The sequence below is a fragment of the Quercus lobata genome, chromosome 9, assembly GCF_001633185.2.
Source record: "Quercus lobata isolate SW786 chromosome 9, ValleyOak3.0 Primary Assembly, whole genome shotgun sequence".
NCBI lineage: Eukaryota > Viridiplantae > Streptophyta > Magnoliopsida > Fagales > Fagaceae > Quercus > Quercus lobata.
The window spans coordinates 43,493,187-43,517,317 of record NC_044912.1 but is presented as its reverse complement, the minus strand read 5'-3'; the positions used below and the strand labels follow the sequence as shown (position 1 = coordinate 43,517,317).

General features: G+C 33.7%; 2 protein-coding genes across 3 annotated transcripts; both read right to left on the bottom strand.

Moving 5' to 3' along the window:
• Positions 1–6,797: 6,797 nt before the first annotated feature.
• On the bottom strand, positions 6,798–12,006 carry LOC115962063. 2 transcript variants are annotated; one of them, XM_031080934.1, is made up of 8 exons: positions 11,767–12,006; positions 10,716–10,826; positions 10,336–10,470; positions 10,006–10,128; positions 8,596–8,701; positions 8,460–8,490; positions 7,305–8,377; positions 6,798–7,025 (listed from the first exon to the last, which is right to left on the bottom strand). In XM_031080934.1, the coding sequence occupies exons 1-8, from the start codon at positions 11,906–11,908 to the stop codon at positions 6,860–6,862; spliced, it is 1,887 nt and encodes a 628-aa protein (XP_030936794.1). In that variant the 5' UTR covers positions 11,909–12,006; the 3' UTR covers positions 6,798–6,859. The 2 variants fall into 2 exon arrangements, with proteins under 2 accessions (XP_030936794.1, XP_030936795.1); XM_031080935.1 differs by lacking the exon at positions 6,798–7,025 and having other exon boundaries at positions 7,038–8,377; positions 8,460–8,517.
• Positions 12,007–18,315: 6,309 nt separating this feature from the next.
• Positions 18,316–22,929, bottom strand: LOC115961802 (disease resistance-like protein DSC1). Its single transcript, XM_031080718.1, has 8 exons — positions 22,012–22,929; positions 21,617–21,892; positions 21,117–21,520; positions 20,631–20,895; positions 19,997–20,560; positions 19,766–19,854; positions 18,570–18,684; positions 18,316–18,468 (listed from the first exon to the last, which is right to left on the bottom strand). Exons 1-8 carry the CDS (start codon positions 22,927–22,929, stop codon positions 18,316–18,318), a joined length of 2,784 nt encoding a protein of 927 aa, XP_030936578.1.
• Between the last annotated feature and the right edge of the window lie 1,202 nt (positions 22,930–24,131).

The following is a 24,131-nucleotide window of genomic DNA, read 5'->3' as shown; positions in this document are numbered from 1 at the left end:
TGCTTATTTGTTGACTGCTTGGGCTTTGAGTTGACTCAAATTAAACATTAAGTCTAAATACAAGTCAAATTTTACAATTTTATTCACAACTATTGAGTTAACAAGTTATAATTCATGTATAATGAAATTGAGGCTAAAAGTGTTCATTTGTGAATCTTATGAAAAAAAATTGTTATGTTAGTATTATTGTTCGATTGAAAATGGATTAAATATTTGTCTTCACAATAATCTTAAAGCCTTAAAATTCATCATTCTTAGGACTTTTTTTTGTTGTTGTTGAAGATTAATCATTCTTAGAATCTTAGTTGCTTAACTTGTTTGCATTATAGTCCACTTAATTTGAAATGAATCCATTTTATGATTCATATAAAGAGTTGCATATTAAAAAATATATCTAGTGTTATATCATTTAAAATTTTATATAAGATGACACTTTGTATATTGTCAAATCTATCTATAAAATTTATTTCTTCTCCTTTTCATGCTCACATGAATATCTTTTATTTCTTTTACTTTTGACTCACTTCTTAAAAAAAAAAAAAAAAAAAAAAATCACCATCAACTCATTTTCTTCTTCCCTAGTTTGTTTTCCTTTTATGTTGTTGGTGAGATAACACTTTAGGTAGTCTCGAATTAAGTAGTTAATATAGCATATGGAGAAACTACTTAACATAAAAGCTTAAGCTAACAGATAAGCTCTAATTGACAAGTGAATTTTTGATATTGCTAATCAAGGTGGGATGACTGGAGCTTTAGAGACGTTATGCAGACAAGCCTATGGGGCAGAGCAATATCAAAAGCTAGGAATTTATACTTACACTGTCATTTTCTCTTATTCTAGTTTGTATCCCAATATCTATCCTATGAATGTTCATAAATAAGCTACTAATACTCATAGGCCAAGTTCCTTCAATCTCACTTATAGCACACATGTACTCCATATATATGCCTCATCCCTAACGTGTTTTCATATGCTATACTTCCATCACTAATTCACTAATCACTACTTCCAGACTCAAGAATCTGATCCTTTTAAGGCTCTTTAGTTCATGTGCAACTCTTTGTTTCCATATTCCCCTTTGTTGGGCTATAGTTTCTAAATTAAAGTTAGGAAGTATTGAAGCAACAACATTCATTGTTTCATCATATGGGTTGAATGTGTTCTTGCTTGGGATACAGTCCAAACAAGAGTCAATATCTTATAACACGGATTTATGCAACCCTTCTCTCACATTGGGTGAGTCCATCCACATATTATGAGGAGGTGTTCTATAAATCCACTTCATAAGATGCAGACATCTCTCATAAAGAGAGAGAAAGAACATTCTTATGTCTCATGTGAGTAATTACATGAATAACAACAAAAATATTAAAATTTATTTACTTTACCCTAAAGCACAAGGGATAAACTATAATATTGAAAAAAGCACTAAAGGTAAAATGGATTAACCAAAATGCAAGGAATAAATTGTATTTTATAAAATAATAAAAATAGGACTAAAACTCATTTTACATTCTTAAACCATGGATTAATTGTCATTTCAATTATTTAAATTGTGGTTTTGCTAATTTAGTAGTTTGCTATCTTTGTTAATGCCATCCTTCTGTGTATTACTACTAGAAAATCTATTGTTAGTAACTCTAGCTAAAAGCTTTTTTTTTTGCTTATTGCTAAAATTTTTTTGCTTTTGTCTCAGTTTTCTTACTATTTAAAAATAAATTAACTTGTAGCGTTTTATCACACATTTAACTTAAATATTATAAGAAATTATATCTTTTAGAATGAAATATAAGAATCCAGTTTTATTTTGTACTTTAAAAAGTGCGACTTTAAAAGGAAATAAATGAAAAGGTTAAAAAAAGAAAGAAACAAACAGACCTTAAAGTTTTTTATTTTATTTATTTTATAATTTTTATTCAGCACCTTCTTTTTTTTGAGGAATACACCCACGCACAAATGATGTAGATAAACAAAGTGGGAACAAATGACGTGGTGAAGTTCGACCATAAAGTCGGAGGAATCTTTTGTATTAAATGATATCACATCATTTATAAAAAAATTCAATAAACAAAAGATATGTGTGCAAAAATAACTATCTATTAATACATGTCTTTTATTTGTTAGTGGGATAATTATTTTTTGCAGACATGCCTCTTATTTATTGAATTTTGGTATCGCTAAAATTATATTATTGGATACCAAATACTTTCTCGGAAGGAGGAGTGGGTCACGAGCAGCTCGTTCCTCCTACTAGCTAGCTATCCTTTATACTATAATTATTGTTTTTATTTTTATTTTTAATTTTTTACTAAGGAATTGGTGTCCTATTTTTTTTTTATCAGACTATTTCACTTCATTCTCATGATATATCCCTAAAACCCTATGTAAAAATAGTATAATGAATTGAACCTATAGCCTTCAAGTCATTTTACACTATTTCAAAATAATTAACTCACCATTCGGATATTGACACGAGGGTTTACTATTAGTATAGTTTTTCATTATGATTTCATTCTTTAAGAAATAATTTTCAAATCTATTTCAATTGGAATAATATAAAATATACTTAATACTAACCTTATCACACACGTTACATGCATTCTTAAGGGTTTTTTTATTTTATTTTATTTAAATTTCATGAATTTTCATTTATCACAACTATGAGGTTATACGTTCACCAATCATCAAAAGAACTGGGAATGTGGTGAGACTCCGTGCCCAAAAAAAGAAGAAAGAGAAAAAAAAAATACCCATACTTGATAATGACTTCAATATTATTTCGGTGTTTATTTTCTTGTGTTAGGACTCATCTCACTTTTGACTATTTTCGTAATTGACAAAAGCAGAAAATTCATCAGACAAATGTATAAACATTAAATTGGGATGAATGAAAAATTGTGAATTTCAAAAATAAATAATAGAGGCTGGCAATGAGTTTAGTATAAGTACACTGAAAATTCTTATAACAAGCCTCAGCATGGGCACCAGTGCATCGCCCATTATATTGTTCGAACTGCAAGTGTGTTGTAGGATTTCTAATTGGGATACTGTTTTATTTGATCTATTATGTTGTTCGAACTGCAAATGTAATTGACGCAATTACTAGCTATTTAAGCATATGGAATTGGGCAATTGAATTTTTTAGGCAAACCATTTGAAGTGCTTTTCGGACCAGTCCCCTTACCAAATTTCAGAGGCCTCTCCCACTTTTTTTATTTTTTATTTTTGCAAAAGTGCCCCAAGAAAAAACACCGCATTTTTATTTCCATTCACAAACCCATCGTATCCGCCACCTTCTATCATGTTAGTGGGAGTAATTATTAGATACTCTTGAAGTACCATAAGAGCAACCATATTAGCTCATGGAAAAGATTTCGTCTATTTTACACAAAAAACCTACTTTTTCTATTTTACATTATTACTTTTACAAAACACTCACATCAGTTTATCTATTTTATAAGACTTTTCAATAAAATATTCATTCTTCATCAATTTTTTATTATTTTCCCTAATGATTATACTTTTTTTTTTTTAATTTAAACTTATATTTTAAGTAAACTACCAACACCGGTGGCTCGGCTAATGGAGTTGCTTGTGGCGGAGGTCCGATGGCAGAACCGCCAAAATAGTGGCTTCGGCGAAAGTTGCTGGATTGGTCTTGCCGCCCACCATACTGCCGAATAGTGGCCCATCGGTGAGTGGATTATTAAAATAGTGGCTTCGACGAACACTGCCGATGCCCAAACTACCAAAATAGTGGCTTTGGTGACTGCCCACCGGATTGGTATCTCCGACCATTGTACCGCCATCACCGGTGGGCCAATTGTTGTAATAGTGGCTCTGACGAGCATCGCCAAATCGATGTCATAGGCAATACAATAACCAAAATTCATTTAACTGCACAGAGTTAATCAAATTCCACAATCACAACCAAGCACCCTTATGGGCTAATTCATTGACCAATTCATGTACAAACAAAAGAAAATCAAACCTCAAAGCAACAAAAATAAAAATAAAAATCAAAATCAAAACCCTCACTTTCAACCCCACCAACAAAACACAAAAAAGAAAACCAAAAAGACAACTACAAGCACCATCCTTCAACTTTAAGATAAAACCCACATAGAATTCAACCTCAGAAATAATAAGTATTCAACAAAATTCAAAAATAAACCAAAATAGGGGAGAACAGTCTGAAAACTAAGTATATAACTAAATAGTTTATAACTAAGTATATATCCTGTTCAATCAGTCCAAAAGCAGGGGAGAAATAGAAATTTAATACAAGTTTAAAAAACTCCAAATTCTTCAAACACTCCTTACACACGGGGAAACTAATCCCTATCAAAAGACATAAAATTTAATCCTTACCTAAACTCTAAAATAATCAAATATAAATACACATAAAATCTGAAACACTAATAAATTCCAAATATAACTTCGGGTGTGCTTCGAAGAATCCCTAAAAAAAAACCCCAAACCCAAAAAAATTTGAAACAAGAAATCCTAAAAAAAAATTAGTTTAGAGAAACTCCCAAGAATCTTGCTTGAAACCAAAAAGCAAAAAAACCCTAAAATCTCAATGAGAAAAACCCATGCCTTTTTAGAGAAATTAGCCCCAAAGTCTGTCAATAGAGAAGATGAGTCTGTCAATTGATCCACCCTCCTCATGGGGCTACAAAACCCCCAAACCGATCACATTATTATTTCCCATGGTGATGAGAATGAGCAAAAGCTGATAAGAAGCAGATGAAGAGAGAAGATGAGAGGAAGAGCTCAAGAATGAAACAGGGAGAGAGAAGTTGGGACCTGAGAGGCGTTGGTGTGCTCAGTGAGAGAAGAGAGAGAAAAAAAAGAGTGAAAAAGAAGTTTTTATACTATACAAAGATAATATTATTTTAATGGATAAACGAGCTACAGTAACCGTGTAAATATACACAGTTACTGTAGTTCATGGAGATATTTACATATCTTTGCACATTTTTACACCCACTAATGTGGGTGTTTTTTTGCTCAAAATGTGTAAAATTTGTACTTTTTTCTATTTTAGAAGACTATAAATGAGCTGATGTGGTTGCTCTAAATGTATACTCTTTCCTCTCATATAATTGTGGGTCCTACTAATTAAATTCATGGTAGGACCCATAATTCATGTGAGTGGGGGGAGTACACATTTATTGTACTCCTAAAATATTCAATAATTTTCCGGTCAGTGGACTCTTTGTTCTTGCCACCCTCTTTCTTTGGGCTTGGTCTACATGGAGTAGGGATTTCCTCATCTTGACCATTGTCTAGCCAAAACTTGAGTAGGTACTCATGAGTTTTTAAACGTGTTGTAAATTGGTTTATGAGCTACTAACCTCGTAGTGACTAGCATTAGTATAGGAGCTTGTAAATGGTATATGTTAAAAGATTGTAGCATCAAAACAATAAAAGTGTGCATTATTCGGCATCTTATTTATATGATGCTATTGTAGCACAATGGTATTCCTAAAAAGCATTTTTTAAATGTCTCTCTCCTACTTTTTATTAATGATTCTAACAAAATTTCTCTCTCCCACTTTTTGGGTTATATATTTTATTGTGTAGATATATTATTTTAATGTGTTGTATAGGAAAATAAAAGTTGAAATATTGAGTGTGTTGTAAAATGGTATGATATAATTGATAAAGTAGGTTTTGAGATGGTAAAATATAATTTTTTGAAGAAACCGGATGCAAATGCTCCACTTACCTCGCTTTCTTGCTTTGCAAACTCCCTCCATACAATTCTCACAAGCCTTAACGCTAGCTTTCTTGGTTGTAGAGGCTACCGGATTCACCATTAGATTTCCCAGCTTCCACACTCCAAGTATTAGGGTTTGTTGATAGTGACCTTTGATAGTTAGGGATTCATTATAATGTTACTTTAAAAATTCTGGTATATTATTATTATTAGGGTCACAGTCTATATAAACCATGCAATTGTCTTCTGAATTTATTTATTTTGTGGTATTGACTTCGTTTTTAGCGGGCTCGGTTTTAGTGGTACTGCAAAGGGCAAACCAGAAAAACCAAGATGTCATTTCATTTTTGTTATAGAGCTGCCGGTGAGGCCGGGTGAGCCCATTTCTAATCGAATTTGGACACATGGTGAATCAACACAAGATCCCAAACATGAACAAACCATAGACTGTGAGAAGCTTGTTGCATACATCTTAACACAATATAATTTTTCAAGGTAGAGGTCTAGAGAGAGCAGCTTCTTATGCAATATCATCCTTGTGCACTAAATCAACTCAAACCCTGTGTTGCTATTGTGAAGATTAGTTAACCCTTCTAAACTGCAAACATTTGGTAGGAGTATAAAATTGAAGTTTTGAACAATTTTATTCTGACATGAGTTGGTAGCTTAAACTTCACATAACAAAAACCATGTGTACTATCGGTATACTCTCAGATCTCTAACAAATAAATGCCAAACTAGCTGCTGTCAGAGAAGCCGGGGATTTGATAGAGTAGTAATCCTAGCAAACAAGAAGCATGCCGAAGCAATAATAGACTAGACTACTAAACAACCCCGTGGACTTGCTTAGCACTAATAATAGCAGACCTGGACTACAGGAGAGTAGAGGGGTTCATTTTTTGCAAGCATATGACTAAACATGCATCAGGAACTTTTGTAAACCAATGTGAGCATGTTTTATAACTTTTTATCTTTTCTTGGTAGTTGAAAGAAAAAAAAAATGTGAGCTAGAGTCCACCTGCTCCCTAAGTTAAGATTCTAAAGGTTACTTCCAAAGCTTTGATACCCTCTTCATACCTAGTCTTGTCCATCTCACAGTTCAGATTTTATTTAACAGTGTACAAACTGCCACGTCACTGCAATTTAAGGGGTGGGCTTCTTTGAGATTGTGTGGCAAGTGTAGCTTCTTGTGCCAGGGTGTGGCTCAAGAAACAACTTTTGAGAGATGACAAGAGAGATTGAACTTGCCCCCAACATATGACAATAGACAAGGCAGTGTCAAATTCACAAGTAATCTCTTGATAGACCCGTATACTTGAAATCTTTAAAACATTGGAAAATTCCAGTAAACAAAGTAGCTACATTAACAATAATGTGCAGCTACAACTAGGCATAATGAAAGCATGAAGAGCATGTCCAAAATTCTTGGAAGCATCTTTACTATCATCATAATAAATTTGTCCTCAAGTTCCATCCCAGCTTGATTTATTGAGCAGCAAAGGGCATGGCCTGTCTTTTTCTAGCGACATTTGGAAATAAAATGATGACAAGTCTTGGATATTAACAATATCACTGACATGACTCAGGGTTCCTCTATGACTTGAACCATCTAGGAAACTTTCACTCTTGTCTTTGAGTAAAAAGCATGAATATGTTCCTTCATTTCTGGGAGACTTAAAAGCACAATTGACAGGTGGATGATGCTTCCTTGAGGAACCACTTAATGATGGGCAATCCCATTCTAAATCTAAATCAAGTCCAGAGGAGAGGAGGACACCTTCAAAACCAGGATGATGATATCTCTCACCAAAAACCTTGCTCATTATATCAAGATTATGAGGAGAAAAGAAGATGCTGCTATCTTTGCATTTAGTGTCATTCTTGTGATCTTCAGCCAGAGTAAGATAGTCTGGTGCAAGTGTTAGAGCTAGAGGAAAATGGTTAAAGTCAGCATTTATATCTTCCTTGTCTTCAACTTGTTTTCCAAAATCAAGTTCATTATAGTTGGCTGAATGGGACCATGGGAATGAAATAACATTTGGAGAATTTGTTGACAGGAAGGATGATTCACTTAACTCTTTTGCACCTATCCTTTCATCCAGAATGTGCTGATGATAATCACCCAAGGAACTTGATGAAGGTGAATACAGATTCAGCTCTGTATTTTGACAAGTATTAGACGAGTTTCTTTCCTCTGTATTCCTGCCAAAGTCCCAACCCAGAAGAAGAGGATTTGACCCACTTTTAATCAAACATTTTTTTGGATAATGCAAGTCATCCAGTTCTTTGAGATGATTATATGCAAGAGATCCATATCTTTTAGATTGAAAGCCATAAGTGGAATCACACTGAGTGCATAGAACTGGACTTCTTCCTCCAACTTCATAATCGGTTTCTCTCATTTCATACTCGAGACATGCTATACTGGCATTGTTTGGGGGAGTGTAAAAATTTGAGAGAACCCCCTCTGGTGATCTATTCAACCAACAAGATGAAGAACCATCATCCAAGTGTGAAACATGGTCAAGTTCCATATAATTCCTTGCAGGCATATGACTTAATTTTTTGAGCTGACTATGCAATTCCAAAGAAGTGAGAAATTGAGATTTGGTATCAATATCAACTTGCCTTGATTTTGATTTCTTAAAACCCTGCCAGAGAAATAATTATTCAGCTTAATTACCAACAACAACAGAATAAGTGACATCCATATGGAAAGCAAAAGGAACATACACTGTTTTTGTTGCCCTCGGGGAAGAGGCGACTGAGAAGCAAAGAAACAAAATCATACCTGAGAAGAAATTTCTACAAGTCCATGAAATGAGGCTAAAATAAAATAGAAAACTTATTAAATGGTCATGTGTCTAACCCCTTTGAACAGAGTTCTTCAATATGAGGATATGATGTCTCTACAACCCATTTGCGTAATTTATGTCTCTTTTTAGAAAAGATTTCTCCATGCCCGTGCTGGCCCCCTAAAAATAAAGACTTGCAAGCATTTAAGACTATTCAGCAAAGCATTCCACCAGCATCTCTAGTTGTGAGATTTGGAAGTGGAGAAAGATTGTTATAATCTACCTTAAACAAGCAATAGAACTCCATGGGATTGCCAAGAATAAAATAAATTTTGGAATTTAGAAACAAAATGCTTAATAAGTTGAAAAAATCTATATTTTTCTCATCCTTTCCTTCCATGATATTAGCTAACAAACAAAGCATACATAACCCTAGGATTCAACACATTGCTAAATTTCTCAATATTTTCATGTATGCAGGCAGCATATACCTGCTGAGGTTGAATAAGTTTCTGGTGAATTTCCCTCTGCCAACCATTAAAATAGTCAAAATATCATTTCAAAGTTCTGGATTCCAAATCCGCGGGATATATTGCAAACTGAGCAAGTTCATTAGTGGTTCTAATTTGGCATCGTCATTTACAAAATGAGAACATTAACGAGAATATTATGACAATGTACAAAAAATCATGATTAAAGATACTACAAATCATGTAACATTAGATTATGAAGCAGAACACCATACTGGGGATGAGGTTAAATAAAGTGGTGGTGAATATTTTACTTAAGAATGTTGAAGCCTAATAGTGCTCTCTCACCTTTTGGAATACTAAAATCACAAATTCGTCTAACCCAAGCCTACTAAAATAGCATTCCTAGATGGCTTTCTAATTCTATCCATGTCAAATAGCCCCCCGTAAGTATCATAGTGCAAGGGCAGCAACAGATATGAATCACCAGGAATCAACTACCAAGAAGCAAGTGGTCAACAATGAAGGAAGCAGCATTCACCTCCTACAAAGAATTAGCATTATTTTTTCTAGGGATTCAGAATACCAAGTGATATCCCAAAAAGTCGTCTCAGGACAGTACAATATAACCTCTTTTTTTTTTTTTTTTCCTTCTTCTTTTCAGTTTATAAGTCAGTATAACTGCATTTATATCTGCCATTTTTAAAGATGTTAGAAATGATAAGCCAGTGCATTCTTGACATCAGAAGAGGAGTTATTTCACACAATATTAAAAGGTTATAATAAAATCACAAAAAGGGAGTAAAAATTAGATTCCACGTTCAAATTACAGAGAACAATCTCCATTTATTTACAAGGAAGATTACTGTAAAATTATTCCAAAATTAGGAGCAATAATTTGTTGTCATCATTTTCTTCCCTTTTTATTGATAGAATAAACAAGAAAGAAATACTAATCAGAAGCATACCATTAAAAGAAGAAAAAGAAAAGAAAAGCCACTTTACAACACATACCTGATTTCTTTGATGCCCCACCAAGAGGTGACAGGTGTGAGCTAAAGTTACTAGGTGTGACATTTTCAGCAAGTAATGAGGAACTGAAGTCCTTACAGCTAAATTTGACACTGTTTGGGTTTCCTGCATAGTACAGAGAAAGCACATAAATAATCATGTTCAGACAAGTGCATTGCCTTTAAATATTTTAAGTATGGCTGATTCATACACATAAAATTTTCTAGAAGAAGAAATAAGTTCATACCAGCCTTTATGACTGGGAGAGAGAGAGAAAAAAAAAAAAAAAAAAAAACCCCAAATTGCAGTTGAGATGCATTTCTGATCATTTACCTCCAGCACAGTCACTAATTCTGAACTTCTTTGACTGGTTTTCTTCTTTATGCAATGTATGGGATTCGTATTTGCGGCCTGTATTTTCCTTCAATTTCTTAAAAAATGCAAATTCGGAAGTTTTGGGGTCATCGGCTGCATGTTACATTCAAATGGAATGATTAATATTTTCAAACACGAGTTCCAATTACTTTTGATTGGTACCATTAGAAATACAACATAATTATGACAATAGAGCTTGTATATATTTAAACATTTTAGCACAAAAATAAAAAACATTTTTACTTCAAGAAAAGGAAAACAACAAGTAATACCAAGAACCCAAGGAATATGCAGCACCAGAAAAGAAAAGCAATGTATGGTCAGCAGTAGAAACTTACATCTCGGACTCTGTCTTCCTTCTAAAGCTGTGGGAGAGGCATTTCTTCTGCAACTTAAGGGAATATTAACATCAAGATTTGTAAGCTTTACTCTTTTCCTGCAGCTGATATCTACATGGAAATGAAAAATGAAACAAATTAGTAGGAAAAAACAATTCAATTTAAATGATTTTGTCATGAAGCAGTATGCCATAGTGCATAATGGTAAGTGCAGTGGAAAAAAAATTAGAGATATAGGTCCAAGCATTTGCCTGGCAACATTCAAACAAATAAATTATACAAGGGATGACTATAACACATCCATAAAAATTCATATAAGCAATAAAATCCAAAAAAAGAATCACGATATAAACGCCAAAGAGCCCATGTCAAATCTGTTGTTTAGCGCAAGAGAATGCGTTTCAATAACTAATATGAAAATAATACTATGCATAAGTATTCAAGGCATAAAGAGTAATTTTAGGACCGTACAATTTTCCACAACTATCTTATGTGGTAAATTGTGATTGATTGCTTATCACTTTTATATTGACCCACCACTTTTTCACTACTCACAATCTGTTACATTAGAATTATGGAAAAGTTCTAGCACAAAAGGATGTGGTACTAGATTTTTTCAGGCATAAAAGTCAAGCCTTGGTGCATACATGCTTTCCACCAAAATCGACAGGCGACAAATTCAAGTTTAGGAATCTACCTCAGGATACACCCTTATTAATTTATTTATTTAAATTAGTATTCTAGGGCCTGAACAACAACAATCTTCATTTTGGTGAGTCATTTAAGCCATGCATCAATATCAATGCAAGCAAGAACATGAAATGGGCCAGTTAGTGATGCGCATTTTTGTCTTTGTTTCTCAGTGCACCTACATTCTACTCTACTTTCCTAATTTTTCTCTATGAAATTTCTAAACCCTATTTATATATAAATCCATTTTCCGTGCTAAAAAACTTTCCTAATTGAAACTTAGAACTTGTTAATCAATCAAATTTGAACCAATTACACGAAGAAAAAAAGAAAAGAAAAATGAATGATTTAGGAGAAGAACCTTTGGTTGATTGGGAAGTTGGATTTGGAATGCGGAAATCGGAGCTCCGAACTACACGGAGACGACGTGATTGTTGTGGTAAAGTTGCTCCGATGATCGGTGATGGATCTTTATGAGCAGTTTTGGAAATTTGTCGCTTCATTGTGTTTCAGATACGAAAATGAAAAAAAAAAAACCCTAACACTACATATATAGATGGGTTTGGGGATTTTCTTTGAGGAATTGATGATTTTTGGCTGTACTGGGCTGGGCGTTTATGAAATGGTGAATGAGAGCAAAGAGGAAAGTGATTGGAATTTGTGGGGAAATTTGGGCGCCAAAATGGCACGTGACTGGGAGGCGTGAGATACTACTCGATAATTTTTGTTATTAGAAATTTTTTTGTGTAGAGTTTAGAAATTTTATTGTGATAATATCGAGAGTTTACAACTAAGAAATTTACGTTTTTTTAATTTTTTTTTTTTATGAGCTCCAATTGATGTATGCACCTAGGTAAATTTATACAATCTTCAAGAAGGACCAATTTCTTAGGACTAGGATTCCAATGAAGTTTGGAATTTCAATATGTTTTTAAAAATTGCTTAATGGGATGGAAACTTTTTTAAATTTTTTTTGAAGGGTATCCACACTAATCGAGAAAGCTCAAGCCATTAGGAAGATGTTTCAAGATTGTACAACAAGTTAACATTACCAATTATGAGCAATTTAAGATGATATTTTTTAAAAAAGACTCTTGAGATTCTAATATGCTTATTTTAGTTCAAGCAACTTTAAGGTTATGTCTTTAATTGCTTTTGTTCATAGTCGTGAATAAAAGGATTAATGAATTGTAAAATTTAAGATTACCAAAATCGTTCCAGGTCTATTGAACCATATAAAATGGTACGTTGCTCAAGTTTTGAAGATAACCTCTAACTATATTTTTTGTAAGAACATTATTAATGTCTACAAATATATAACCACAATCTACTACACTTTCCAGACTCCTAGGGAACTCTTGATAAACTATGTTCTTGCCCATTTGATGTTGTAAATCATGCATCCACTAACCATCATCATTAACTTTTTCAAGAGATTTATCAATAAGAACCCCTAATGGTAAAGGCCAAGATAATCCAGTATTTCTACATGATTTCATGGATTCTTCCATTGTTTTCTATGATCATGACCATGTTAGAGCCAAGCTTTTAGTTGTTCATTATAACATAGTGTTTTCAGTAAAGTTAACAACTCAATTATTATATAAATAAAGTAGGAGTAAGTGTTTAAATTTTGACTGAAAATTATTCAACTAGATAAGAATTTAAATTTTTTAGAAAGGTAGATAATCTTGATTGACTAATATGACATCTGCGAGCAAAGTTCTAAAAGATACATGGAAGTGGAACTAATTCTCTCCAAAAAACTTCGATTTTTTTTTTAATATCAATTTGAACATGACAACTAATTTTTGTAGTGTAATATAGTTTATGAGAAGACATTACTTCTAAGAATACTACCAGAGAGAAATCCCAAGGCTTGCAGGCTTGGCTTGCAGCTTCAACAATCCTCGCTCCTTCACACAAATACAAAACAGCTGCTTTCATAGAAATATAGAATCCTTAACGGCCCAGCTGAAACAACAGCCATGAACATACATCTATCTCTATTTTTACAAAAAATATTGAATCCCCTCCCCATTTCAGGATTGGTTGCCATTTGGAAGACTCTATAAATGTCTGGACTTATTTTTCCACTGTCAGGGCTTTCCTTTAATTTGAACCGTTAGCTAACATACACATAGTAACATAGAAATCAAAGTATTACTTTTTTTTTTTTTGGATAAATAAAGGCAGCAACGCTGCTCCACAACGCAATGGAATATGAGACCACTCGTTGACGGAGGAGCTCCACCAACGAAGGAAGAGGACCATCAACATCAACAAGCATTTATGTGTGACATTAACAGAAATCAAACTATTACTATACATGACCACATTAGTAATGGACAGATCTAACCAAACTAGATTTCTAGATGACAAGAAGAAATAAGAAAGCATTTTGATAGTTCCAAACAAATAAAAACCCTTTTTCATACTTTAAATTAAAGCAAACCAAATTATACGCAAAGGACAAGAAGGAAAAATATAAGAATTAGAATTCTAGTTTATTCACTTTGAATTACCTGTCAATTTGTCATGCCTTTTCTTACCAATCGGCTTGTGCTAATAGAATTCTAAACTGAGGACAACCCACAAGCATAATTTTGAATGGAAACATGGGTAAAACAATAAATTAATAATACCTTTGGCAGTAAAAGCTTTCCAGCCCATGATTTCTACTGCCTTTAAAACACCAACAAAAACCTTTTCTTGCCATTCTTTTTTGGGTACATTGAAACAAAGGAACCAAAACAGAACAAGAAGAAAAGATTAGAAGATTAGGAGCTCTCTGTCTATTATCCAAGCTACTGTTCATAAAGACTTAGGGGCAATGGTTGCTAGAGATCAAGGCTTTGCCAAAACGTCTATCCACATGTCAATCCCAAACATTTGTAAACTGCTGAATGTCCTTTACCACAGCCTCTCTATTAGGTAACTCTGCCACCTCTTTGTTGCTTCTAAGAATACTAACAGAGAGAAATCCCAAAGCTAGAATCTTCAATATGCTTCATAAAAAAGCCTATAAAGTTGCTGTCACAATAGAATCTTTAACAGTCCAGCTGAAAAAACCAGCCACAGACATGGACCTCTATTTTTTACAGAAAGAAACTGGATCCCCTTTCCTTCTCTTACCCTTGCAGCTCTCATCCAACGTGGTTGGTTGCCAGTTGGAACACTCTCTAAAGGTGTGGACTTGCTTATCCTGCTGCTGTTGAGGCTTTTCTTTGTTTTTGAACTGTTAGTTACCCTGCACATTGAAATCAAACTTTTACAATACTTTCACTACATTAGTGGCAGATAAAGATTCTTTATTCACTGTTGCGCTTCATTGTGTTTCAGATACGAAAATGAAAAAAAAAAACTTACCCCACTCTTATTAAACTGATCATAATAGCGTTTGATTTCTTCATCGGTCATTTCACGCTTTGCTATATATTCATATACTTGGCCATCGATTATGACCCTTTTTTAAAACTTACTGCCCATTCATGCAATCGTAGTCTAGGCTGAATTGGAGATCGGTTTCTGGGTTTCTTTCTGTTTGTGCAAAAGCGTGAGCGTGAGAGAATGAAAGGAGATTGGGAGATAAATCATAAAACTATTGTGTTGTGGACAAAGAGCCGAAAATTAGTAGTATTTATATGTTACTCTTGGATGTATTAGACTTTGAATGATAGATAACCTCTTTTTATTTTTCCAATATTTATCTTTCTTGGATGTATTAAAATTTGAATGATAGACAATCTCTTTTTAGGAGGGGAGAGATAGTAGCCTTTTTTATATTAAAAAAATGATAATTTTATTTAAATATTAATGATAATAATGGGTTTGAGTTTAAGTTGGACTTATTAGAAAGATAAAATTTTACTCTTTATTAAATTTGGATTAAACAAAAATAATTTTATTTAAATAAAATGATAATTTTATTTAAATATTGTACTGACATGAAAAATTGTGGAAGTTTCAAAGGTTTCGGTTATATATATATATATATATATGTGGGGATCGGCCCAGAATAACAAGTTGGCTGGGCCTTGGGCCCGTCCGAGGACCATTCTGTTCGAAGAGACGTCGCGACCCATAATCCTTGCCTAATCCAATTGGGGCGAAGAAAACACGTCCGAGGAGTAATTCCTCCTTGGACATTCCAAAGTACAGGTCAATGATGCATCCCAGTTATTGTAGCCCTCACTCCAAACACGTAAGAAGAAAGAAGGCTTAAAATATCCCAGCAAAGGTTGTCACCACCACATTAAATGCACCACAACTACTCTCCTGGCCGCATTAATGAAGAGAAGACCCTTGAACAGTGTTACCTTGGTCACTGCAACTCACAAAGAACTGGTAAGGGCGTCTGATGGGACAGGTGCTCAAGTGGGGGATTGGATGATCAACAAGTGTAAGACCCAGATGATAAAAAGCGGCCTATATAATATGTAAGAGTCCCTCAGAAGAGGGGGACGAAAGAGAAGGGAGAGAAGAGAGAAAAAGCAAGGATTCATGGTATGAATGCATAGCCATGAATAAAACTTCCACTTTCATATCCATTTTCTTGATTCACGTTTCTACATCTGCTAAGAACATGCAACGAACCGTCTAAGTCAATTGGAACTGAGTTCTTCAGCCCATACTCTACAAAATTCATTGTGTGGGACTTCTTAGGCCAGGGCCTAATCGTCCAGGACCGGGTTAACCAAAATTGTGTCCCTACAATATATATATATATATATATATATATATAGATTAGAATTTTGTGTGTGCAGAGTTTAGAAATTTTATTGTGATAATATTGAGAGTTTACAACTAAGAAATTTAAGTTTTTTAATTATTTCTTTAATATTTTTTTTATGAGCTCCAATTGATGTGTGCACCTAGGTAAATTTATACAATCCTCAAGGAACAATTTCTTAGGACTAGGATTCCAATGAAGTTTGGAATTTCAATATGTTTTTAAAAATTGCTTAATGGGATGGAAACTTGTTTAACTTTTTTTTGAAGGGTATCCAAACTAATTGAGAAAGCTCAAGCCATTAGGAAGATGTTTCAAGATTATACAACAGGTTAACATTACCAATTATGAGTAATTTAAGATGATACTTTTTTAAAAAGACTCTTGAGATTCTAATATGCCTATTTTAGTTCAAGCAACTTTAAGGTTATGTCTTTAATTGCTTTTGTTCATAGCCGTGAATAAAAGGATTAATGAATTGCAAAATTTAAGATTACCAAAACCTTTCCAAGTCTATTGAACCATATAAAATGGTATGTTGCTCAAGTTTTGACGATAACCTCTAACTATATTTTTTGTAAGAACATTATTAATGTCTACAAATATATAACCACAATCTACTACACTTTCCAGACTCCTAGGGAACTCTTGATAAACTATGTTCTTGCCCATTTCATGTTGTAAATCATGCATCCACTAACCATCATCATTAACTTTTTCAAGAGATTTATCAATAAGAACCCCTAATGGTAAAGGCCAAGATAATCCAGTATTTCTACATGATTTCATGGATTCTTCCATTGTTTTCTATAATCATGACCATGTTAGAGCCAAGCTTTTAGTTGTTCATTATAACATTGTGTTTTCAGTAAAGTTAACAACTCAATTATTATATAAATAAAGTAGTAGTTCAAGTGCTTAAATTTTGACTGAAAATTATTCAACTAGATAAGAATTTAAATTTTTTTTTTTTTTTAGAAAGGTAGATAATCTTGATTGACTAATATGACATCTGCGAGCAAAGTTCTAAAAGATACATGGAAGTGGAACTAATTCTCTCCAAAAAACTTCGATTTTTTTTTTTTTAATATCAATTTGAACATGACAACAAATTTTTGTAGTGTAATATAGTTTATGAGAAGACATTACTTCTAAGAATACTACCAGAGAGAAATCCCAAGGCTTGCAGGCTTGGCTCGCAGCTTCAACAATCCTTGCTCCTTCACACAAATACAAAACAGCTGCTTTCATAGAAATATAGAATCCTTAACGGCCCAGCAGAAACAACAGCCATGACCATACATCTATCTCTATTTTTACCAAAAAAATTGAATCCCCTCCCCATTTCAGGATTGGTTGCCATTTGGAAGACTCTATAAATGTCTGGACTTATTTTTCCACTGTCAAGGCTTTCCTTTAATTTGAACTGATAGCTAACATACACATAGTCACATAGAAATCAAACTATTACTTTTTTTTTTTTTTGATAAATAAAGGCAGCAACGCTGCTCCACAACGCAATGGAATATGAGACCACTCGTTGACGGAGGAGCTCCACCAATGAAGGAAGAGGAACATCAACATCAACAAGCATTTATATGTGACATTAACAGAAATCAAACTATTACTATACATAACCACATTAGTAATGGACAGATCTAACCAAACTAGATTTCTAGATGACAAGAAGAAATAAGAAAGCATTTTGATAGTTCCAAACAAATAAAACCCCTTTTTCATACTTTAAATTAAAGCAAACCAAATTATACGCAAAGGACAAGAAGGAAAAATATAAGAATTAGAATTATAGTTTATTCACTTTGAATTACCTGTCAATTTGTCATGCCTTTTCTTACCAATCAGCCTGTGCTAATAGAATTCTAAACTGAGGACAACCCATAGGCATAATTTTGAATGGAAACATGGGTAAAACAATAAATTAATAATACCTTTGGCAGTAAAAGCTTTCCAGCCCATGATTTCTACTGCCTTTAAAACACCAACAAAAACCTTTTCTTGCCATTCTTTTTTGGGTACATTGAAACAAAGGAACCAAAACAGCACAAGAAGAAAAGATTAGAAGATTAGGAGCTCTCTGTCTATTATCTATTATCCAAGCTACTGTTCATAAAGACTTAGGGGCAATGGTTGCTAGAGATCAAGGCTTTGCCAAAACGTCTATCCACATGTCAATCCCAAACATTTGTCCTTTACCACAGCCTCTCTATTAGGTAACTCTGCCACCTCTTTGTTGCTTCTAAGAATACTAACAGAGAGAAATCCCAAAGCTAGAATCTTCAATAATGCTTCATAAAAAAGCCAATAAAGTTGCTGTCACAATAGAATCTTTAACAGTCCAGCTGAAAAAACCAGCCACAGACATGGACCTCTATTTTTACAGAAAGAAACTGGATCCCCTTTCCTTCTCTTACCCTTGCAGCTCTCATCCAACGTGGTTGGTCACCAGTTGGAACACTCTCTAAAGGTGTGGACTTGCTTATCCTGCTGCTGCTGAGGCTTTTCTTTGTTTTTGAACTGTTAGTTACCCTGCACATTGAAATCAAACTTTTACAATACTTTCACTACATTAGTGGCAGATAAAGATTCTTTATTCACTATTGCCTTGTTCCCATAACTCCAAATAGACCATAAATCAGAGACAAAAGACAGCAAAAAGTACTTTATGATTTCTCAATGGCCCCTGTTACCCTTCATCCAAATCTTCATTCATGCCTGAATCAAGTAAGGCTGAATGAAATCCGGTCCAATGAACAGATCAAACAAGCCAGATTTCTCTACATGACAAGGGGGGAAAATATGGTCTAAGCTTTCAGTATCTTGGACACAAAGGACATTAGTCATCAGATGTCTTCTCACTTCTACCCTCACAAGAAGAAAATTAAAAAAAGAAAAAAAAATCAGAAAACGATAATCATTTTAGAAGGTAATTGTATCCTACATAACTGGTTGCAATGCCATTAAGACCAATTAAAGGCCTACCAGCTTGGTTTCTACAATTCTTGGTATGCAATAGCCATTTTCCTTTTTAGCCAAAATAAGACCCATATTTAGAATGAGGCTTTATGAGCTTGTGAGCAATACAAACAGGAATTAAGAAAATTCTCTTAGCATCATTTTGGCTATTGAGTTTCCAAACTAATTCAGAATTCCCTATGAATGTATCTTTAACTAGGACATCTGCCACAACTTTCAGAGAACCTAAGCAATTTTATTAGACATTCCTTTGGAGAAATTCGATAAAACTAGAACCATATGCATATACTTGGATGGTTATAAAGGCGTGTCATCAATTTAATATGAAATGTAAGTATGTAACCAACAAAATGCAGAGGAAAAAGATTTGTCACTTTTAATTGAGATTCAAATAATATTAAGGTCTTACCCATGCCTTCGCAGAAGCATCACATGGGATGATCAGGGGTAAGATGTTTTTTCTAAAGCCATTTTGAAATATTACTATCCAATACTATCTATTATTCAGTATTTGTTGTTTGGAAGAAAACAACATGAGATAGAACAATAAACTGGTACGTTTAGCAGCCAAAACTTTCCAAGTTTGATGAATTCTTCTGCATTTAAAACTTTCCAACAAAAAGCTATTTCTTGCCATTCTTTGTTCATTCTAGTAAAACTGCTAGGAGACTCATTGACAACTGTAATCAAACATATGGTGGACAATCCATTTATAAACGTATACTAAAGAAAAAAAGATAATGCAGCATCCAACAGAGCTTGAATTAAGAAGAAAGACAATGACAGTGACTTACATGTAATTCCTGCCAATTGCTTAGCTCTTCACCACATTCCTTGTACCGACTTGACTCCTCATAATATTTACCATGGGCCATAAATTCAGGGACTCTTTCAAGCCCTCATAGGGAATGATGCTGTTGTTGCCACTCTGAACCACATTACCGTTGAGATCTTCAATGTCTTTCTTGTATACCACACGCAACCCGCATTTCTTCACCAAGCCTGAATCTGTGTTATCAATTTTAATTCCAATCTCACGGAATCCATTTGCATCACATTCCCACAGTGATTTTCTGTCCTTCTCCCAGACGTCTTGAGGAAGCAAATACCATAGCCAAATATGATCTGATAAAGCAACCATAACATCGGAAATGCAGTAATTCGAAGCTCTTCCATTTATACCTACGGAAGACATATCTTTTCCATTGACTCTCCACCGGAAGTGAACTGGACTGTAATTAATTTGGCGACATGAAAGAGAACAAAATGCAATGCAAACAGCAATCCCAATCCAGTCATTACACAAATGAGAAAAAGGTTCCATTATATTCACTTCATTCCCCATACATTGATGGCTAAACCACTCCGGTATTTCACTTCCAGGAAAAACCATTCCATATCTTTCCCCGTGATAGTTAGGAGAGAGTCCCTGAAACATGCAAAGCTTGAGGCTTAGAACTATGAGAGAGAGAGAGAGAGAGAGAGAGAGAGAGAGAGACCTGAGGAGACTTTTTTATAACTGCAAAAAACAAGTCAATGAATCCTTGATTGCCAGTCAGTTTGCTGCAATTTGAAAGAAAGAGTCTTGGCTCAAATGAAGAATTTGGTCTCAACAAAACTGGTACCGTTTCCAATGAGGAGCAACCAAATCCTTCAACATAACCTATATTTAAAGGAAGCGTTGGAAAGGATTGAAGACTCGTGCAATTATCCACCTTCAAAACTTTTAGATTAGATAGTTGAGCGATGCTTTCCGGAAGGCAACTAAAATTATTTCCACATAGAATTAAACCTTCTAAAGAGAATAAGCAAGCAATATCATAGGGGATTTCCTTGAGATTGCAATTACTTAAATTCAAATAGTTCAAAGAAGACAAACCAAATAGAGAAGACAATAGCAAGCCCATGGATTCGGAACTTCTCGACAGTGGATTAAAAGGGAGAAGCTGAAATCCACCAAAAGCTATTTTTTTAAAGTTTCGAACATGGCCTTAGAAGAAGGCATTTGTCCGATCCCATCAAAACTTTCACCACGCCCCAAGTTCTCTATTAGTTTTGAGCAGCCAGAAAGACTGAGATCTTTAAGCCCCGTCAAACTAAAAAAGGTGCTGGGAAGAGACATAAGATTTTTACAATCCCTTACATCCAATGAAACAAGGCCACTCAAATTCCCAATTGATGTGGGTAGTTTTGTAATAGCAGTGCCATTTAAGTAAAGATCTTTTACACGTCCCATATTCTCCCCAAATTCTGGAATTGTTTTAATTTTTGAGCAGTTGGAAAGAATAAGGATCTTTAGAGACTTCATCTCAAATTTTCTTGGAAGACTTTTGAGATTTTTACAACCTTCTAGATTAAGAACAATAAGCTTTTTCAACATCTCCCAAGGCTGTAAAAAGCCAAAAGACAAAATAATTTTTAGCTTCAAAAACCTTATAGTTTAATGAAACTATTGAAAGAAAAGTTGTAGAAGGGTATTTATTACCTTTGCTCTTGTCCAAAGTTGTTCAATGTTGCTAAAACACAGGTGAAGTTCAATTAACTCATCTGGTTGGAAACTTGTTGGCAAAGATTTTGAAGGGTACCCATGCCAATTAAGATATCTTAAGCCATTAGGAAGATTTTTGGGATCATACATGAGGTAAGAATCTTCAATTATGAGGAGTTTTAGACGATTCATCTTTGAAAATGATTCAGGATTCCACTGTGCCCCTTCTGTTCCTAGAAACGGTAAGACGATGCCTTGAATTGCTTCTGTTCCCTAATAATCATGAACAAAATGAATTAGTAAATTGTAAAATTTATAATTACCAAAACCTTTATGTTAAACTATGTTGAATTAATTAGGTATATTCTTGGGTTCTATCAATAAGCTCTTACCGTATTATTTGTCAACACATTGTCAATATCTTCATACAACCACAATCTACTACGCTTCTCAGGTTGGTCTTTTGGGCACTCTCTACGGACTATATCTCGACCCATTTCTTGGAGCAAATCATGCATCCACAATTGATTGTCTTCCAACTTGATGAGAGATTTTTCAATAAGAGTACTTAATCCAATTTTAGGGTAAAGCTCAAGACAATCTAATATTGGAATAATAGTTTCTTGATTTTTATGATTAAAGAAGCATGCAATATTCAAGAAAATTTCCTGCTCTGTTTCATGTAGTCCATCAAAACTTATTTGAAGTACATTGAGAATTTTTCTTTCAGGAAATTCTCTAAGCCTATCTAATACACTTTTCCATTCAAAAGTACTTCTTCCGTTTAGAATGGAACCCAAAACCTCAATGGCTAAAGGAAGGCCACCAGCATAATGTACAAAGGCTAGGGATAGCTTTAGATAATCTTTAGGAGGATGCTCTTTGTCAAAAGCTTTCAAATTAAAAAGATGAAAAGCTTCACCATTACTCAATACTTTAGCCTCATATATTCCATCTACTTTTTGGGTCGTTAGCAACTTCGCATCTCTTGTTGTTATGATAACTCTACTACCTGGACCTAACCAATCATGCTTCGCACCTAATTTGTTCATCTGGTCTAATTCATTTACATCATCAATAATGAGAAGAATCTTTTTGTGACGTAACCTATTCTTGATCATGTAAACTGCATTATCAACATCTTTTACATTCATGTCTCTTAGAATTGAAAGATCATTCAAAAGTTTTTGTTGTAACTGAAGTATGCCATATTTTTCGCAAACTTCCCTGACATTAGCAACAAAACTACATGCTTCAAATTGATTAGAAATCATACTGTAAACAACTCTTGCTAGAGTTGTTTTACCCATCCTCCTGTTCCTCTAATTCCTATAATGCGAACATCATTTGACTCTAGAGCTAAATGTGACATCAATTTCTCAATTTTGGAACTTGTTCCCACTAGTCCCTCGGTTGCTACAAAGAATGTATAACTCTGTTTATTTATTATCACTTTCACAATATTGTCAATAACTTCTGACTCAAGCCTACAATGAAGAGAGAATAATAAGCAGTGAGTTTAAACCTCCCATGACAAGACCCAAATAAAATTTTTTGCAGATATATAGCATTTAGTATAGTTGATTAAAACTGAAATCCAAACAAATAAATGTATATGCAACCTATAATGTAAAATCTGAATATATCGTTTTAGTTTAGTTCATTCCTTAAGAAACCTAGGTTTAATTTGAGACATATGCAATATATACTCTATATTAAAAATCTGAATATTAGCTGGATTAAAAAAATAAAATCTAATTTCATGCTACCTATGTTTCCATGTTTGGGTGGGTTTTGAGTCTAATAAGTTTTCGACCTAGGATAATATAAGCAACTCCAGGTTTTTTTCCCCTTCATTAACCAAAAAAGAAAAAAGAAAATTGAGGAAAAAAGAAGAAGATATTTTGAATGTAAGATTTTCTTTTTTATAACACAATGTTCCTGTAAAACAAAAGTTGCTTAGGGTTTTACTTAGTTTAACTGGTAAAATCTATTATAGATGAATAAAAGATCTTGGATTCGATCCCCGTTTGCCCCAAAAACCAAATGGTGTCTTAGTATGATGATTAAAAAAAAAAAAAATCATTAGAAACAAATGTCATATATTAAAACTATATAAAAATGAGAGTAATATTACAGTCACAAACTATTTTACAACATTTTTAAAAAATGTTGATATGGCCAACCTCCTATTGGTTTTCATCTAGGTCTATCGTTAATATCATTTTTTCATTTACCAATAATCACTTACCACATCAGCAGTTTGTAAAAAAATTTGTAAAATAGTTTATACCTCTAACATTATTCTAAAAATAAATAAATAAATAAAAACAAAGGTCACTGTGTGTTTCATTGCATTTAATTGAGTGAAATATTGCCCATATGGAAATAATAATATGTCTTTTAAAATGGTGAAAAGGTGAAGAACACCTTTGGCTGAAATGATAACTTGTGTTTCTTTATCTTTATGACAGTTGGGACTTGGGAATGCAGGTTTTTTATTTTTTATTTT

What these genes read in the sequence shown, in the direction of transcription:
- LOC115962063 (XM_031080934.1), bottom strand. Translation starts at nt 11,908, where the DNA reads ATGAAGCGACAAATTTCCAAAACTGCTCATAAAGATCCATCACCGATC. An exon ending in CCGAGGGCAACAAAAACAGT is followed by an intron (nt 8,378 to 8,459) that starts GTATGTTCCTTT and finishes TTTCTCTGGCAG; the next exon opens with GGTTTTAAGAAATCAAAATC. An exon ending in CATAGAGGAACCCTGAGTCA is followed by an intron (nt 7,026 to 7,304) that starts TGTCAGTGATAT and finishes ACGGGTCTATCA; the next exon opens with AGAGATTACTTGTGAATTTG.
- LOC115961802 (XM_031080718.1), bottom strand. Translation starts at nt 22,929, where the DNA reads ATGGGTAAAACAACTCTAGCAAGAGTTGTTTACAGTATGATTTCTAAT. An exon ending in ATGCCTTCTTCTAAGGCCAT is followed by an intron (nt 20,896 to 21,116) that starts GTTCGAAACTTT and finishes AAATAATTTTAG; the next exon opens with TTGCCTTCCGGAAAGCATCG. An exon ending in TTATAAAAAAGTCTCCTCAG is followed by an intron (nt 20,561 to 20,630) that starts GTCTCTCTCTCT and finishes TGCATGTTTCAG; the next exon opens with GGACTCTCTCCTAACTATCA.